General features: G+C 41.0%; 1 protein-coding gene across 2 annotated transcripts in view; it reads left to right on the plus strand.

The window, feature by feature from the left end:
• Positions 1–18,664, plus strand: part of LOC146810887 (uncharacterized) — an 898,367-nt gene that overhangs the window by 210,534 nt on the left and 669,169 nt on the right. For both annotated transcript variants that reach the window (XM_085617928.1, XM_085617929.1), the window contains exons 7-10: positions 6,447–6,584; positions 8,396–8,533; positions 15,404–15,541; positions 17,718–17,855. In XM_085617928.1, coding sequence (XP_085474054.1) covers positions 6,447–6,584; positions 8,396–8,533; positions 15,404–15,541; positions 17,718–17,855 — 552 coding nt within the window. The remainder of the gene's footprint in view (positions 1–6,446; positions 6,585–8,395; positions 8,534–15,403; positions 15,542–17,717; positions 17,856–18,664) is intronic.

Below are 18,664 nucleotides of genomic sequence, written 5' to 3' on the forward strand. Positions count from 1 at the left end.
AAATTGTTATGTTTGATCCATTACCACAATGGTATTTTTAATATGTCAATAAACTCAAATTGAGGTTTTTTAATTAATGCAAACTTTTTTATCGGTTACTTTCCAACATTTCATCTGGAGCGGTTATGACTGAGTGCGATAGCGGGTAATTGGTTGTATGTAATGAGTGGATTCTATTTGGTGTTATTCTTTATTTCAGTCCAAAGAGAAAACTTTTTTTAACTATGGAGTTTATAAAGTACAAATGGGGAAAAAACTATGCAAAAAGTCAAAGCCAAACTGATTGTTTGAGTGATCTTAAAACATACTCATCTGTGCTCATCAGTATGCTCGAGTCATCAGTTCCTTTGCGGGTCTGTGGTATTGGCTTCATGGATGATCTTGATTTGTCTCTGATATTGACCTGCAGGAGTTCCTCTCCACAGTGGATGCTTTATCCTTGTCTTTGTGTTTTTGACAAGTTTGTTGTGTAGTCTGCTGGAGTGGTGACCTGTGTCTCTGCTCTGCATTGATAGCCCATTGGGTGTAGGTGGTAGCGAGGTTAGGCCCATGCATGTTCATCCAGACAATTCAAGAGGCGGGCAAAGTTACCCAGCTCACCATAGTGTTTAGACTTCCCGTTAATTGTGATCCAAATTGTGGTCAGCTCCAGGAGGCCATATTCGATATCCCATTTGTGAAGTCTGGTGCGGAGCTGTAGTAGGGGCCATGGCTCAGACAGCTGTCAACATCAAGAGGACCTGGTCATGGTGGAGATAGCAGGCTGTGATTGGCTGCAGCCTTTTCATTTTATCTTTAGGTGGGGCTCAGGAGCAAATTCTATGGGGCCTCTCGGTTTCGAGAGGGTGAGTGAAAGTCATACCAAGCAGTCATGGCAGTAATTGCATCAGTAGGCTCCGCACATCATTGTTCGTCTCCATTTTCTCCAGGAGTCCATAAAACCAAATGGTATTTTGCCTTGTCCTGTCCTCTGGGTCAATCACTTTTTGTTTAAGATGCAGATGTCCGAGCCCCAGGAGTCTGCATTATTTTCATTTCTGTGGCAAGGTCCGAAATCTTTCCAACCATGGATCCAAATTACGCTCCAACTGCTGAGATTTCTTTCAGAATAAGTAGCTTGGAGGCCTGCTGTGAGGGGCGGTCATAACCCCCAGATGGTTTGGAGCCCATTACCACCTACCTAAAGAGTACCTATCTTGTGGCTTTATCACTTTCTCCATACCTGACTGGCAGGTAGGAGAACAGTGCACTTGAAGACATCTGAATCTGTGCACTCAAGGGATGTTGCTCACTGCTGACATTCTGGGGTTTTGCCAAGCAGGGTCACTGATCCACCCACATGCCAAGCAAAGGTTTAATTATATTTGGTGGTGTGCAGCTGTCACAAGGACCATAAATGAGTTGGAGAGACCATGGTATGTGGGTCATCATCCGGATGTCATAATAGCGATGTGTGGGGCAGGCAGTGAGGTCTGGGTTCGGAGTTTAGCAGTCCTGCAGTGGATGTGAATAGAGATCCAGGACCCTGCACTACAGAAGTGATCTGCCCTGGTCGGCACAAGAAAGAGGATACATGTACACTAGAATAATAATGCACCTGCTCATGAAGGACCACCAGTGAGTCAATCCATGTTTCTCTCTGAAGACAATGTTATGAGATTTTGTTGAGCGCACATTTCACCCGAAGGTCTCAAAGCATTAGCCTATCCCGAGAAACAGTGATGGAGAAAAAAAGAGAGCAGGCAGGAAGAAGAGAACTCAGAATAGCCAGGTTTTGAGAGCCTTATGGCATTTTCTATGGTTGGTCTCTATACATAGATGTAGAGGGAGTGAGTTCCATAAGGTGGGGGCAAGATGTGAACAGGATCTCCCGCCATTTCTGGCGGTGTGGATCTTGAAAGGGGTAAGAAGATGTTTGTTGGCGGATAGAAGAGTTCTGGAGGGGTTATACCGGATCAGTTTATTTGTAAGAAAATGTGGACCATGTCCACAGATGGTTTTATGGACCAGACAATTATTCTTAAATGTTATGCGTTTTCTGATGGGAAGCCAGTGGAGAGCTCTCAGACTTGGTATCGAGGAAGATCGGGACGGTAGATTTATTACCAGTCTGGCAGCCGTGTTTTGAAGGACCTTTAGTTTGGTGAGGAGCTCTTCATTGATGGAGGCCATTAGGGCGTTTCCATAGTCTAGCTGACTGATAATCAATCCTTGAACCAGCAGCATTCGGAATGACAATGGAACCCATTTGAAGTTCTTATGAAGGCTGCGCATTAGTCAGTAACAGATGCTGGCAACATGATTGACATGATCAGTCATGGTGAGGTGATTGTAAATCAGTACTCCTAGGTTACGTACTACCGACTTGGGTGAAGGACATGTGCCAAGATTGGGAGGACACCATTCGCTCAACCACAAAGTTTGTGCTTTGCCGAAGAGGATGATTTCAATCTTACGGGCATTAAGTTGCAAATGATTGTTTCCGGTCCAGGGAAGGCATGGCTTGGCAGTTCGGGCTGGACTGTTCCCATGAGGCACAGGGTCAGACTGATTTGCATATGGCCATGTCTGAACTGGGGTGACAGAGTGGGCTAAAGAACGGTGATGGATCAACCCAGATCTGTTGACTGGGTGTGAGTGTTTGATTGGTTCTGATGCTCCGTCCATCACCACCCCCTTTTGTACCGCTTTGTTCGCCATAAGTTGGCAGGGTATGCTCAGACATGAGTCCCTAGCTCACTTTGCCACTGGATTCAAGCAAGCCTGGCTGAAGACGGCTGAAATGCCAGAAACCGGTCCTAGGAAGCTTGTTTCCGGTCCAGGGAAGGCATGGCTTGGCAGTTTGGGCTGGACTGTTCCCATGAGGCACAGGGTCAGACTGATTTGCATATGGCCATGTCTGAACTGGGGTGACAGAGTGGGCTAAAGAACGGTGATGGATCAAACCCAGATCTGTTGACTGGGTGTGAGTGTTTGATTGGTTCTGATGCTCCGTCCATCACCACCCCCTTTTGTACCGCTTTGTTCGCCATAAGTTGGCAGGGTATGCTCAGACGTGAGTCCCTTGCTCACTTTGCCACTGGATTCAAGCAAGCCTGGCTGAAGACGGCTGAAATGCCAGAAACCGGTCCTAGGAAGCTTGTTTCCGGTCCAGGGAAGGCATGGCTTGGCAGTTCGGGCTGGACTGTTCCCATGAGGCACAGGGTCAGACTGATTTGCATATGGCCATGTCTGAACTGGGGTGACAGAGTGGGCTAAAGAACGGTGATGGATCAAACCCAGATCTGTTGACTGGGTGTGAGTGTTTGATTGGTTCTGATGCTCCGTCCATCACCACCCCCTTTTGTATCGCTTTGTTCGCCATAAGTTGGCAGGGTATGCTCAGACGTAAGTCCCTTGCTCACTTTGCCACTGGATTCAAGCAAGCCTGGCTGAAGACAGCTGAAATGCCAGAAACCGGTCCTAGGAAGCTTTTTTCCGGTCCAGGGAAGGCATGGCTTGGCAGTTCGGGCTGGACTGTTCCCATGAGGCACAGGGTCAGACTGATTTGCATATGGCCATGTCTGAACTGGGGTGACAGAGTGGGCTAAAGAACGGTGATGGATCAAACCCAGATCTGTTGACTGGGTGTGAGTGTTTGATTGGTTCTGATGCTCCGTCCATCACCACCCCCTTTTGTACCGCTTTGTTCGCCATAAGTTGGCAGGGTATGCTCAGACGTGAGTCCCTTGCTCACTTTGCCACTGGATTCAAGCAAGCCTGGCTGAAGACGGCTGAATTGCCAGAAACCGGTCCTAGGAAGCTTGTTTCTGGTCCAGGGAAGGCATGGCTTGGCAGTTCGGGCTGGACTGTTCCCATGAGGCACAGGGTCAGACTGATTTGCATATGGCCATGTCTGAACTGGGGTGACAGAGTGGGCTAAAGAACGGTGATGGATCAAACCCAGATCTGTTGACTGGGTGTGAGTGTTTGATTGGTTCTGATGCTCCGTCCATCACCACCCCCTTTTGTACCGCAAATGATTGTTTAGCATCCAGATGTGTATATCAGACATACACTTCCTGAAGCGAAGTTTGGTATCGGTCGGGTCTGGTCCTAACGTGATTAGCAGCTGAGTATTGTCAGCGTATGATACTGTGTCAAAGCTGTGTGATTTAATCACACTAGCTAGGGGTGCCATGTACAGATTGAAGAGTGTAGGGCTCAAGATAGAGCCCTGGGGGACACCCTTGTCTATGGGCTGGCTGCTGAAGACGAAGGTACCCACATGCACTTTCAAGGTCCGGTCTGTCAGGTAGCTCCTGAGCCAGTTCAGTGGGGTACCCCCGACACCCAACTCCCACAGACGATTGACAAGAATGCTGTGGGAGATGGTGTTGAAGACGCTCAACATATCGAGTAGAACCAAGATGACTGGTTGTCTAGCATCAAGGTGAGAGTCGTATGTTATCAACTACCTCCAGCAAAGCGGTTTCAGTGCTGTGTGAGGCCAGGAACCCGGGTTGAGAAGGGTACAAAAGATTGTTACTTTCCAAGAAGGTAGTAATGTTCATGAAGACAGTGGATTGGGGGACATCTGGCGTGGTTTTGAACACTACTCCCCAGCTAACCACATGGTTTTAGGCTCAAGGCATGAGGTGATGGATATGTCCCCTGATGTTCTATATTGCTATCACTGGGTCGCCCTTCCACACTGGAGAGTGCCAAATATCTGTAGGAGTGCTTTCAAAGTTCATGAAGTGTGGGTTTCATAGATGTTTGAATCTCTGGACAGGGAATGGGGAGAAAAGACTCTAAAAGTTCCAGGGTGTGACCATTGCCCTTGCACTACTCATATTCATGAGGTGTGACTGTGGGTTTCACTTGAGGTATTTGTTCTGAGATTGCTGCGGTCTGTAAGATGGGGGATTTGCCCTGTTTTGCTGTAGTCTGACCCTTCTGCTGTGCTTGACTCTACATGCAGCCAACAACGCCTCTCTTTCCATGTGTTGCAGGGTATTCGATCAGAGTGCTCTGAACATAACATTTGGCCACAGAACCAAGGGATCTTGTAGAGGCTCTGGACTGGTCCTGAAAAAGGAAAGAGTTCCATGTCTACAGACAGCGGGGTTTACATACCCACAACCCAGTAGCTCTCAGGAGTGTTGGTGGGACATGCTGACAGTGATGTGTGGCCGAGGTTTCTTCCCGCGGCTGACGTAGCTTTACCCTGAAGCAGCCATATCATTTAGTGGCCAGACTACTCCACCACCCCTTTTTTCATTCTCAACTGCTCCAAGGGCAGGCACTGCTCAGATCTATGTTGTTACTTAAGGAATCCAAAGCACAAAACTGTAGGTCATTATAGAACAAAAATCTAATTCTAACAGGGCAGACAAGTGCAAAGTGGCTATCCGGGAATAAATGAAGGTCAGGTGGGTTCTTTCAAAATAGCAGCACTATATTGCATACTTAAAAAGAAATACAGCAGCAAAAATTCTTAAGAGATGCAAGAGCCTGATACCTTCCACTCCCATGCATAAAATATTCTCCAGTGATTGGCCAACCCCAAACCCCACCCTGGAGACCACGAAATGGTCTTTCCCAGGCCATTGATTCATTGTGCCCCACTGGAGCAGAGCGGTGTGTTTATGAACATGGCTGTAGCTCAGAAGGGCTAAGGGGGATGGCACTTGTGTTTTTCAGTTGCAACTGAAAATGCAAACCATTAGGACACGTAAATAGAAATCCATATCCTCCGATTTACAGCATAAGCAGTGTAGGAAACTAATATTAATACTTTTCATGGACCAGCATCTCTTGAAACCCTGAGTGGAGGGAGGGGATTGTCTAAGACCTAAAATGGCATCCAGAGTCATGGGCAACGGGCAGCTACTACACAAGAAAGGGAGATAGCCGATGACTGATCAACAGCTGGAAAGCTTACCCCAGAGAGCAATTCACATAGAAACAGTTTATGCACTGTTTTTATGCATGTATGAAAGGGTCCAGCCCTTATGTTCTGAACATGACTAGAAACAAAGCTCAACTGAGAACATTCCCAGACATATATGAGGCATATCAAAAGAAGTAGCCGGCTTTGCTCCTAGCATATACAGGAGAGTCCAAGATATTCCCCTCTGTCTGCACAGAAAGTGATTTACATTGAAGTACCTGGTGTCTATCCCTGTGTGAGGGGCTGATTCCCATCAGGTCTTGAGCCATAGAGGGTCTTTGAGTTACAAGCTCAGATTGAGCTGCATACTCTTCTTTATGCCAGAAGCATATAGCACAGTTGCCAAAACATTCCAGGCCAGAGGCATTGGCCAACACGTTGCATATGGGCTTGCCATGACAACGTTGTCTGTGATTTTTCCTACATACAGATTTAATTCAATCTTTGCTGTAATCTAGAAAACCATGTCATCTAATTCATACCTAACATGGAAATGTCACTATTTTTCCAGCCCAGTGGATTGAGAACCGGTGAATATTTTAGTACCAAGCGAGAGGTGATAATCGAAGGTGACAGTAATGAACGAGTTCTGAAAGACGCACATAATTTCACGAAAGATATGCTGGACAAACCATCAAACTTTAATCAGGTAAATGCTAAATATGCTCCTCATCTTTGTGTGTCATGTTCATTAACACCAACCTTATTTTTCACGTTTCTTTCTGTAACCTCAGGAAAACAGACAAAAGCACTATTCTCCTAATCTGAGTAGGTTTAAGTTTCCAGTGTATTTATATATTTATCGGAGGATCCAGGACAACAGCAGCATCTGAAATAAATGTGTCCTAGTATCCTTGTTTATAACATATCAGCAGTCACTCTCTGTATCATGCCTTGCTTCACTGAGCTTAGAATATAGTTCATCCACAGTGTAAATTATACAATACCCCAATGCAGCATTTGTCATTGATCACTATCTAAAAAAATCATTCATAGGCAGAAGCTGCTTTATAATTACCACACTACTAAGTTTGAATAATCAGTGTTTTAGTCTAGCTCACAGAGTGTGCCAGCACCAGAAGACACCAGAAGACAGGCTGGAAAACAGATTCATAATCCTTTCTTATTCTTGAGCAGACTGAAAATATAGATCAAAAGGGCTATTGTCTGTGCTACTTCAAGTACTACAGCTATAGGTGATCACAAAACATATTTTATCCTACGTGGGTTAGTTATACATTTACAATGTTTTAGGCAGTGAAACTTATTTTAAGGTGTGCACTAAAAGATTTGTCCAGTTTTTAAATAGTTGCACCACTGTTTATCTAGGCAAAAAGCAAAGAGATTGTGGTTTTAAGAAATGGCCTTTTTACTGTTTGTGTGTTTATTAGCTGGATTGAGCGTTTTACAATTTGAGAAAATCATAGTAAAACAAATAGAAGACAAATAAATTATATGTTTTTGCAATAGTTAAAATCAGAAGCATCTTTAGAATGTCCTGCCATAGCAGCAGCACCTTTGATTTTTTATTGTATATGTGTATGCAACCATACAGTAAATATAAAACTGTGCCATGGGATAAGAATGTCTCCAGATATAAGAAACAGCTGAAGATCACTGTAACCTTACCTTAAGTGTAATTTTTTTAGTTAAAACCTCTAATCCTTTACCTGGGTAAAAGGTATCAGTGAGCTTTTCCTATGGTATTTACCACCATGTTCATAAAGAAATGTAGCAGTCAGATTGAACTAATCCTTTCTCTTCAATAAATAGTATGTATAGCTGGGAGCAGTGAAGGGAAGTTTAGATTTTGGATCTAGGATAGACACCTACCCTGGAACCTATACTTTAAGTGATTTTAAATTAGATGCCAACAGACTAAATTAATATTGCAAGCATCATAAATGTAATACTAGAATTCTTAATAAAAATCAGTTTGGAATCATTGACAATTAATCTAAAAGTTTAAATTCTATTAAACCACAGAACATTCAAACCAGTAACTACATCAGTCAGTATGTGGGATATGAAACATTCAGCGAAACAGCAGCTGTACATGCTCGTGGGTGTAAAATTCTCCACTATTTCCCGTCAACTGAGCACCAAATGCTACCAGGCATAACACAGTATGACGCTTTCCTTTGCTAGCTAACCACAAGTAGGGCTAGTTCTTTAAATGTTAGAGGTACTCCCTCAAATGGCAGCACAGCAAACAGCATTGCAAAGCCCCACAGAATCAAACTTCCTTCCTGTTGTGAGAACAACTGATACTGTTATGGCTTTCAGAGTCTCGGAATTCTCCTAAAATACACAGTCAAGAATGTAGAATCACGTTCGATGATGATAGAGGGACACCAATGATTTCTGTTGAGGAAGACCAACTTTTAAGCTGTTCTGCCAAACAAAATATAGTTATACTGTCTTTAAAATGTCTAAAATGTATCTCTTTCTGAGTTCCAGGTATATGAACTGAGAAGCCGGGAACTTCTCACCACCGAGGGTAAACCGTCAAGCAAAGGTGATGGTCTTGAAAAAACCCTTGAAGATATGTTACCTGTCCTAAATACAAAGACAGAGGAACCATCAAAGTTTACAGAGGTACAGGACACATTTTTATTGAAGTCTGTGTTCTCCTCCTTCATTTTGTTTTACAATTAATATGTATTCCAGATTATGAAATCGATTGGAACTATTTATAAATGTACATTATTGAATGCACTTCACTTCCCTTTATACACGTTTATGGTTTATAGTAATGTTTGAGTGTTATAATCACAGAATATGTAGAGCTATATTTGTCTTTTTAAGACCACAATTTATAAAATTGATATACTACTGAAAATCTACAACAAATGGAATGACGGTGATTCTATGAAAATAATTGGAATAGGATGGTAGACATGACAAGGGAAATTATTTGCCAAATATAAATTGATGACAAAGTTGTACAACTGAAAATCTGAAAATGACAAAATATTTAATCTGTGGTTGGTTACACTATACCCCTTCGCAGACAGCTGGACTCAAAGAAGAAGAGCAACATGATTGCTGTGTTTGCCAAGAAGCAGGCACATTATGGGTCTGCATCGTAATGGGCTGCTTGTTTTCCTTTCCGACCGCCTCATTATGTTGGAGGCAGCTTGCTTACGGCAGGCTTGGAGAGCACGTCAGCCAGTCGAAAGCCAGCAAGCAATCTCAAGGGCGGGTCTTTCCGCCCTCAAGACTACGATCACGGTTTCCGACATGGGTTCCACGCCGGTCTTTTCGATATGGAAACCATTTCGGAAAGCGTGTTTGGGGGCCCCCAGCAAGGCCCCCTTTGGTGCTCAGCCTCTGGTTGGATGCCGAGAGGGCATCTATGGTGCACTCCCATTGATCTTTGCACCTTCCTGTCATGGAGTGCAGCAATGAACTGCGCCTCCCTTTCCTCAACGGGTAACACAAGCTCCCATTGGGTTTACAGCTGTAACACGAGCTCCCATTGAGGACAGGGACCATGTGGCCGAACTGTGTTTGGTCACATTGAAATCAGCCGGTCGGGACTGCCGACTGGGTATTGTGCAGTGCATGACTGAGTCGATGTCAGGGGGAAGTGATTCCGCCCGACATCATAATAAGCCCCTATTTGTTTAAAAGTTGATACTAAATTAGAAAATAATAGAAGTTGCTCATTTTGAAGCAACATTTAATATAAATAGAATAAAACTGTATTTATAATAATAGTTTTCTATTCAAAATAGTAACAATCAAAATCAATGAAAATCAGAATACTGTATAAAAAAGAAATAGAAGAGGGAAAGTAGCCATGAGTAGAAGGGAGATAAATGGTGTCATAATACAATACAACTTCCAAATAGTATATGTTTTCTAAATAGAAGTAAGTTAAAGAGCAATATAGAATAAATAACATACATCATATCTTCTTCAATCAACATAAAAAATACTGTAAGCATTAATAAATATCTTTTAGTCTAGAGGGTTTGACAACTTCATGTTTTCTGATCAATTGTTTTCTCAGAAGAGGGATAGATAATATGTTAAGCGGACCTCAACATTAGGGATTGCAGTTTAACATTATTTGTTGAATTTTAACAGTGACAAACAAATCAGCTATTTAATCTTTCAAAGGAAGAATCTTGGGGCCCGATTCACAGAACTAACTTAAGACAAAATCCTAAACTTACTACTTTTGGTATTCACAGATGTTAGGATTTTGTCTTAAGTTTTGTCTTAAGACAAACTTAAGACAGACTTAAGACAGTCTTAAGACAGACTTAAGACAGTCTTAAGACAGACTTAAGACAATCTTAAGACAGACTTAAGACAAACTTAAGACAGACTTAAGACAGACTTAAGTTAGGATTTTGTCTTAAGTCTGTCTTAAGTCTGTCTTAAGTCTGTCTTAAGTTTGTCTTAAGTTTGTCTTGTCTGTCTTAAGACTGTCTTAAGTCTGTCTTAAGACTGTCTTAAGTCTGTCTTAAGTTTGTCTTACAACAAACTTAAGACAAAATCCTAACTTCTGTGAATACCAAAAGTAGTAAGTTTAGGATTTTGTCTTAAGTTAGTTCTGTGAATCGGCCCCTTGTAGTCTTCAATTATACTCACCAAAAGTATATTCCTCAATAAGAGCTGAACATTATATTTTAGAATAGCATCAATCTTTCTCTAAACATGAATGTAACTAAATTAATTAAAATGACTTCATGTGGATTAGACTTCCAATATAAGAGGAACATGTCATACGATTTGTCTACACATATTAATCAGAATAGGAAGGGGAAAGAAGGTTGGTGTCTGGGACAAATATAAAAACTAATTTAAGATAAAAGGTTCAACAAGTGTCCTTTCTAAAATAATCCAAATTGGGATTTACTCTGCTCCAGATGAATTGAACCAATTTTAAGCTTGTCTAAAACAAAAAAACTTTGTATTTCTAGGGATACATTAGAAATCCAAACTCCCCCCTTTTCTTTAGATGTCCTTAATTCATACAAAGAAATGTGTGCCCATAGACGTAATGAAGGATTTTGGTAAATTACCTAGAAGCATAAAAATAGAATGCAGAATTATTGGGGCAAGTTCTATATTTGTAGACTCTAAACAACCCCATTATTACAGATAAAGAGAAGAGCAATTCTTGATTTAGACTTCAAGCATTTCTTTGATGTGCTAAATAGAATACAATGGTGTTTGTAACAGAGTTGGAAAAGGATACTCCTAAATATTAAATTTGTTTTACTCTTCTAAATTAACTTATAGTCCTTAAACTACTCCTTGAGACAAAATTTATTTAAGGAAAGTACTTCAGTTTATATCAAGATTCTCTAGAGTTCCCAGCAACCTACTCAAGGAAGACTGGGAATGACAATGCAGGATTATTAGTATATAAATTAATGCCAAATCTATATGAGATTGGAATTAAAATAATTTAATATTTGGGTTTCACCAAACTTTAGCTACGAATGGTTCAAAGGAAAATATTAATAGAAGAGGGGATAAATTACAGACTTGTCTAATACCTCTTTTAATATCAAAACAAGGTGATTACACTTTGTTAAAAAATGAAGCCTTTGGTATTGTATATAACATAGAAAAAAACTTTAGAAATGTATTCTATAACCGTAACGTTTAGGGCATTTTTCATAAAACTCAAACCCAAGTGACCAAATGCTTTCACAGCATCAAAGGCAAGTGCTGCAAAGGGATCATAAATTATGGTGCTTTAATACTGACATTTAAAAAAGGTTTTTCACTGTCCAATGGCAATATCCTTCAGCAAACCTTAACCATTTATTTTCAACTAAGTTCAGTAGGAACAACCGCAGCTTTACGTCTAGAATCTATTAGTAAAGAAGCAAGGTAGTGGTGTCTATAAAGAGTAGCATTCTTTCCAAATTTTTTAATTAAACAAATCATTGCTTCAAAAAATTTAACTCAGGCTTAAACTGTTTTCTGAAAGTGCCCATGCAATTCAAATGATTCAGGTCCTAAAATTAATACTGGAGAAGTGACAGATAAAGTCAGAAGAAAACCCAGGCACAGGTGCCTTACCACTTTTACATAAGGTTGTTTCATAAAGACCCTTATCAAAGACACTCATCAATCCTAATATCCTTTCCCAATATAGAAAGATTAGCAGTCATAAGGATTTCTAGGAATAGCTTTGAAATAGTTAGTAATGTCCTCAAATGTATTAATTAATTCTGTAGCGAATTAGCAACATAAGATTGACTTTACATTGCCAATATCATCCAGTATTGTTTTGATATATTATGTTACTTTGTTCATCTTTATATAGTTGGCTACAACATTGTCATTGTATTCCTCCCTTCAAAATATTTAGCTTGATATACAATTCACAAGCCTTCTCAATAGTATACTTACTAAAATCAAATTCCACTTTAATTATTTGTTTGGGTGAGTTTTGAGATTTAGAGAAGAAATACTCGTGTTGTAAAGATTTATGGCTTGATTTAGGGTTAGGCAAATACAGTAACGGCAGACAGAGTGGCGGGGGGCTTTACGTTCACCACCTTCCTTTTACTCTGTTCAGCAAATTGAGAGATGTGTGCTGGCTCCCAGACATCTCTATACTTTGGCAAGAACCACCGTCATGGCAGTTCCAGTCAATGTTGGAAAAGTTTGAAGGATAGCACATCAAACATGACAACTGGCAGTCAAAGTTTTGCATAGTTTTTTTTTTTTTTTTTAAAGAAACTCCCCAAGAGGGGAAGTGTTTTTGAAAAATATATAACTAATGGCAGCTATATCTTGGGAGTTTTGTACCATGTTGTGGAGGGAGTCATTAATTTTTGAGGGACAGGAAAAATAAACATAATGCTGTCAACCCTCAACTTGTACCTAAATAGAGTGAAAGGCCTTGTTTGCTTCCTCCGACAGCCGCTACTCCATCAGGCCGTCAGATGAAGGTTTATGCTGATGCAATAAATCATTCCCATTGGTGTAAATTTGTCAGTCCACCTGACTCAAAATTGGACAGGTGGAAGGAGAGTTTGGGGCAAAGTATACTCCGGTGCTATTGTGATGAAGTACCCTCTCCACCAAACTCTAAATCAAGTCCTTAACCTTTGCTAAAGTATTCTTGTGAATTTAATTAAAGGCTTTTGCTCTTTTGTGAACACAACTGTAAACTAAATCATATGTTGCTGTAGATAGATGTACATATGTAGTAAAGCACTGAAATTATGCATTGGACTAACTTGCAAAAGAGTTGTTGAATCTCCATTTGTTATTTTCATATTTTTATAGACCAAACCAGGTCAAAGATATTATACCTCAGGTTACTTGGTTAGAAACAAGAGTCGAATGATTTCCATATTGGAATACATTTATTAAATACATTTCTAAATATTTGTTAAAGTTTTTGACAGGAAAATATAATCTATTCTTGAATGTAAAAGATTTATATAATAGAATAGTAGCACAATTTGTCTTGCATAGAGCAGGAGAAGCAAAGTCTGTTAAGCTTACTCATTTCGTTTTCTGAGAGGTGAATCTCCTCAAGAGTAGCAATGTTTATTTTAGTCCAGATAAGCCAGAAAGTACTCTCTCCTTGATAGGATTACCAAAACCCTTGACATTCCCCAAAAATTAATTGTATCACAACATCAAGCATTAGTGAAGTACAGGTAACCATTAACCCCCTCCTTACTTTAAAGCTTGAAACATTTTTAAATGGACACCATAATTAGTGAAAGAGAGTGGGTGGAAAAGAAGAAAAATAACCAGTTAAAAATAGAGGCATTAGCCAATAGCCACGGGTAGTGACTACCAAATGTTAATAAAACATAAAAATTTAAATAGGGAATAGTGAGAGACACAAAAAGACCACAAACACTACTTTTTTGCCAGTCTAGACATAACACCTACCTGTGTACGAATAAGCATTCAGATATACTGCACATAAAACAAATCTGCACAAAGGAATCTAAGACCTTAGGTCATTATAGAGCAAAAATCAAATGTGTTTAACAAAAACAGAGCAGACAAGTGCAAAGTGGCTCTCCAGGGAATACATGAAGCTCAGGGGGGTCCTTTCAAAATCACAGCACTATATTGCATACTTAACACCAATTACAGCAGCAAAAAATCTGTAGAGATGCAAGAGGCTTGCATCGTCCTCTCTCATGCACAACATATGCTCCAGTGATTGACCAGCCCCTAACCCCACCCTGGAGATTGCCATATGGTCTTTTACAGGCTATATATTCACTGTGCCCCACTGGAGTAGAATGGTGTGTTTATGAACATGGCTGTAGCTCAGAAGGGCTCAGGAGGGTGGCACTGGTGTTTTTCAGTTCCAACTGAAAATGCAAACCATTAAGAGGGCTCATAAAAAGAAACCCACATCCTTCGATGAACAGTATAGGCAGTATAGGAAGCTAATATTAATACTTTTCATGGACTAGCTTCTCTCGCAGCCCTGAGTGGAGGAAGGTGATGACCAAAGAACTCAAATGGCATCCAGAATAAAGGGCAAAGGACAGCTACTTCAAAAGAAAGGGAGATAGCCGATGACTGAACAAAAGCTGGAAAGTTTCAACAGAGAGCAATTCACATGGAAACAGTCTTTGCATGGATCACATTGAGCGTTTAGTTTCATGCATGTCTGTCAGGGTCCAGCCCTTATCTTCTGAACTTGACAAGATGCAAAGCTCAACAGAGAACATTCCCAGACATATATAGGGCATACTGAAAGAACCTGCAGGCTTTGCTTCGAGCATATACAGTAGAGTCTAAGGTATTGTGCTCTGTCTGTATAGAAAGGTGATTTACAAGGAAGTAAACACGTGGAGATGATGGATGGAGTGCTGAAACTTTTCAGACACTCACCCCCAGTCACAGATCTGGGTTGAATCCATCATCATTCTTTAGCTCACTTTGCCACCTCAGTTCAGACTCAGCTATATGCAAATCAGTCTTGACCCTGTGCCTCATGGGAATAGTCCAGAACGAACTGCCAAGCCAGGTCTTCCCTGAATCGGAAACAAGCATCCTGGGATCGGTTTCTGGGTAACACCCTTCATCAGCCAGGCTAGCTTGAATCCAGTGGCAAAGTGAGCAAGGGGCCCACGACTGAGCATACCCTGCCAACTTAGGGCGAACAAAGTAAACACAAGCAGATGATGGATGGAGCGCTGAAACTTTTCTAAAGTACCTGGTGTCAATCCCTATGTGGGGAACTGATTCCCCTCAGGTCTTGATCCTTAAAGGGTCTTTGAGTTACAAGCCCATAATGAGCTGCATATTTTTCCTTATGCCAGAGGCACATGTTACAGTGGCAAAAACATTCCCGGTCAGTCATTGGACAACATGTGCCATATGGGCTTGCCATAACAATGTTATCTGTGATTTCTTCTAGATACGGTTTATTTCAATATTTGCTGTAATCTAGAAAACCATATTATCTAGTGCATACCTAACATGTAAATCTGTCTATTTTTCCAGACCAATCGATTCAGAACCGGTGAACATTTTGGTACCAAGCGAGAGGTGATAATCGAAGTTGACAATAATAAACGAGTTTTGAAAGACACACTTAATTTCACGAAAGATATCCTGGACAAACCATTAAACTTTAATCAGGTAAATGGTAAATATGCTCCTCATCTTTATGTGTCATATTCATTAACACCAACCTTATTGTTCACATGTTTATCTATATATTGCCTCAGGGACCCAGACAAAAGCACTGTTCTCCTAATATGTGTAGGTTTAAGTCTCCACAGTAAATATATTTATCAGAGGATCCAGCAGTGGCGGCTCCTCGAGGGAGTGCTGCAGGGTGGTGGGCGAGGCGGGGGAGGAGCAGGGTGGGGGGGCATTAAACTCTGGAATAAGCGAACGGAGTTGAGTAAAGAAATAAATAAATAAAACAAATTACATTGCGCTCTGCATCGCCGATTTGGCGTTGCAGCGCACACAATGTAATTTGTTTTATTTATTTATTTCTTTACTCAACTCCGTTTGCCCCAATTCCGGAGTTTACTATCCCCCACCATGCCCCTCTCCGGCCCACCGCCCTGCAGCACTCCCTCGAGGAACCGCCACTGGGATGCAGCACAACAGCAGCATCTTAAATAAATGTGTCCTAGTGTCCTTGTTTATAATATGCCAACAGTCCCTGTCTGCATCATGCCGTGCTTCACTGAGCTTAGAATATAGGTAACCCAAAGTGTAAATTAGACAATTCCACAATGCAGCATTTGTCATTGATCACTATCCAAAAAAAAAGATTTGTATCCAGATGCCTCTTTATAATTGCCATCCACAGATATCTAGAGCCTATTTACATAACACCTGTCATGGAAGATCACAATGTTCTATTAAATAACCGATGGTCTAGCCTAGCTCGCGGAGTGTGCCAGCACCAGAAGACATGCTGGAAAGCAGCTTCATAATACTTTGCCTTAATCTTAAACAGGCTGAAAATATAGATGAAAAGGTTCATGGCTGTGCTGCCTCAAGTACTACAGCTATAAGAGATCACAAAACATATTTTATCCAATGTGGGTTAGTTATACATTTGAAGTGCTTTTAGCCAGTGAGAATTTTTTTTATGTGTGCACTCTGTCAAAATTTGTAACCAGTTTTTTAATATTTGCACCACTGTTTATCTAGGCCAACAGCAAAGAGATTGTGGTTTTAAGAAATGGCGTTTTTATTGTTTGTTTGTTTATAGCTGTATTGAATGTTTTCTGTTTATTAGCTGTAATGAATATTTTCTCAAATTACAATTTTAGAAAATCATAATAAAATTATTAAAAGACATGTTATTGGAATAGTTAAAATCAGGAGCATCCTTGGTTGGTACAGTAAAAGCAACAGCACCTTTGATTATTTATTGTGTGCATGTGTGCACCATACAGTAAATAGAAAACCGTGCCATGGGATAAGAATGTCCCATGACATAACAGACAGCTGAAGATCATGTAGCCTTGAAAGTAGCTTTTTTCATCAAAATCTCTAATCCTGTAGCCGGGGAAAATATATTAGTGAACTTGGCCTGTGGTATTTACCCCCCATGTTCGTAAATAAATGTTGCAGTTAGATTATACTAATCCATTCACTTGAATATGTATTGAGTATTGAGTATTGAGTATGTATTGCTGGGGCAGGGAAGGGAAGTTTAGATTAGGAATTTAAGGTAGCCACCTACCCTGGAACCCATGCATTGAGTGATTGTAAATTAGATGCCAACAGACTGAATTAATATTGCAAGCATCTTAAATTTAATACTAGAATTATTAAGACAAATCAGTTTGGAATCATTGACACTTCATCTAACAGGTTAAATGCTATTAAACATAGAATATTCAAACCACTGACTACATTAGTCACTATATGGGATGGTGAAACAGCAGCATGCTCGAGGGTCTCAAATTCTCTACTTTTCCCCCTCGACTGAGCACCAAATTCTACCAGGCATAACACAGTATGAACTTTTTATTTGCAAGCTAACCACAAGTAGAGCTAGGTCTTGAAATGAGAGAGGTACTCCCTCAAATGCAAGAAAACAACATTGACAAATGCTGTAGAATCACACGTTCTTACTGTTTTGGTAACACCCGATAGTTTTATGGCTTTAAGTCTCAGAATTCTCCTAAAATACATATTCAGAAATATAGAATCACGTTTGATGATGATAGATGGACACCAATGATTTCTGTTGACGAAGACTGGCTCTTAAGCTGTTCTGCCAAACAAAATATGATTATATTGCCTTGAAAATGTCTAAAATGTATCTCTTTCTGAGTTCCAGGTATATGAACTGAGAACCCGGGAACTTCTCACCCCCAAGGGTAAACTGACAAGCAAAGATGATGGTCTTGAAAAAGCCCTTAAAGATATGTCACCTGTCCTACATACAAAGACAGAGGAACCATCAAAGGTTACAGAGGTACAGGACATATATTTATTGAAGTCCATTTTCTCTTTTTTCACTGTTTGGTCACATGCCTATTCTTTACAATGGGAGTATGCATTCCGAATGGAATGCATATTCTCATTGCAAAGAGCAGAAGTGCAGTTCATCCCTGCACCCGGTGGCAGGCACCTCAAGGAGCCTGCCACCGGGTGCAGGGTTCAACAGGGGGACACCATAGGTGCCCCCTTGGCCAGCGTTTGGCGGCCTTACTCCCATGGGGCCCTGTTGGGAGCCCCAAAAGACAGATTCCCATTGTCTTTCTGTGTCGAAAAGACCGGCACAGAAAGGCAGTGGGAAGCTGCCATCATAATCCCTCGGCCGGAAAGAGCCGGTCTAGGGATTACTGAGGTCTTTCCGAATGGCAGACGGGCTTTCTGAATGGCAGACAGATTCCCTTCTGACCGAGCCCGTCGAAATGGCTCGGTCGGAAAGGAATCCTAACGGGCAATTCTGATGCGGTCGGAGCGGGTTCTCAACCGCATCGTAATCAGCCTCATAGTAGTTATAGATATATCTCAATCCAAATAACTGACTAACATATCCACCACTCAAAGTACTTTCATATTTCACTATACTTATTCACCACTAATACTTTATTGGTTCCAGAGTAGCGTGCTACTCGCCGAAAAAGCACTTCAACACCCCATCTGGGGTTGCAAGCGCTGTATAAATGCAGAACCTTTGGCCCGCTTCTATCCCTTCACTATCCTTCCCAATCCAAATAACTGACTAACATATCCACCACTCAAATTACTTTCATATTTCACTATACTAATTCACCA

Source organism: Triturus cristatus, chromosome 7 (genome assembly GCF_964204655.1).
Source record: "Triturus cristatus chromosome 7, aTriCri1.1, whole genome shotgun sequence".
NCBI lineage: Eukaryota > Metazoa > Chordata > Amphibia > Caudata > Salamandridae > Triturus > Triturus cristatus.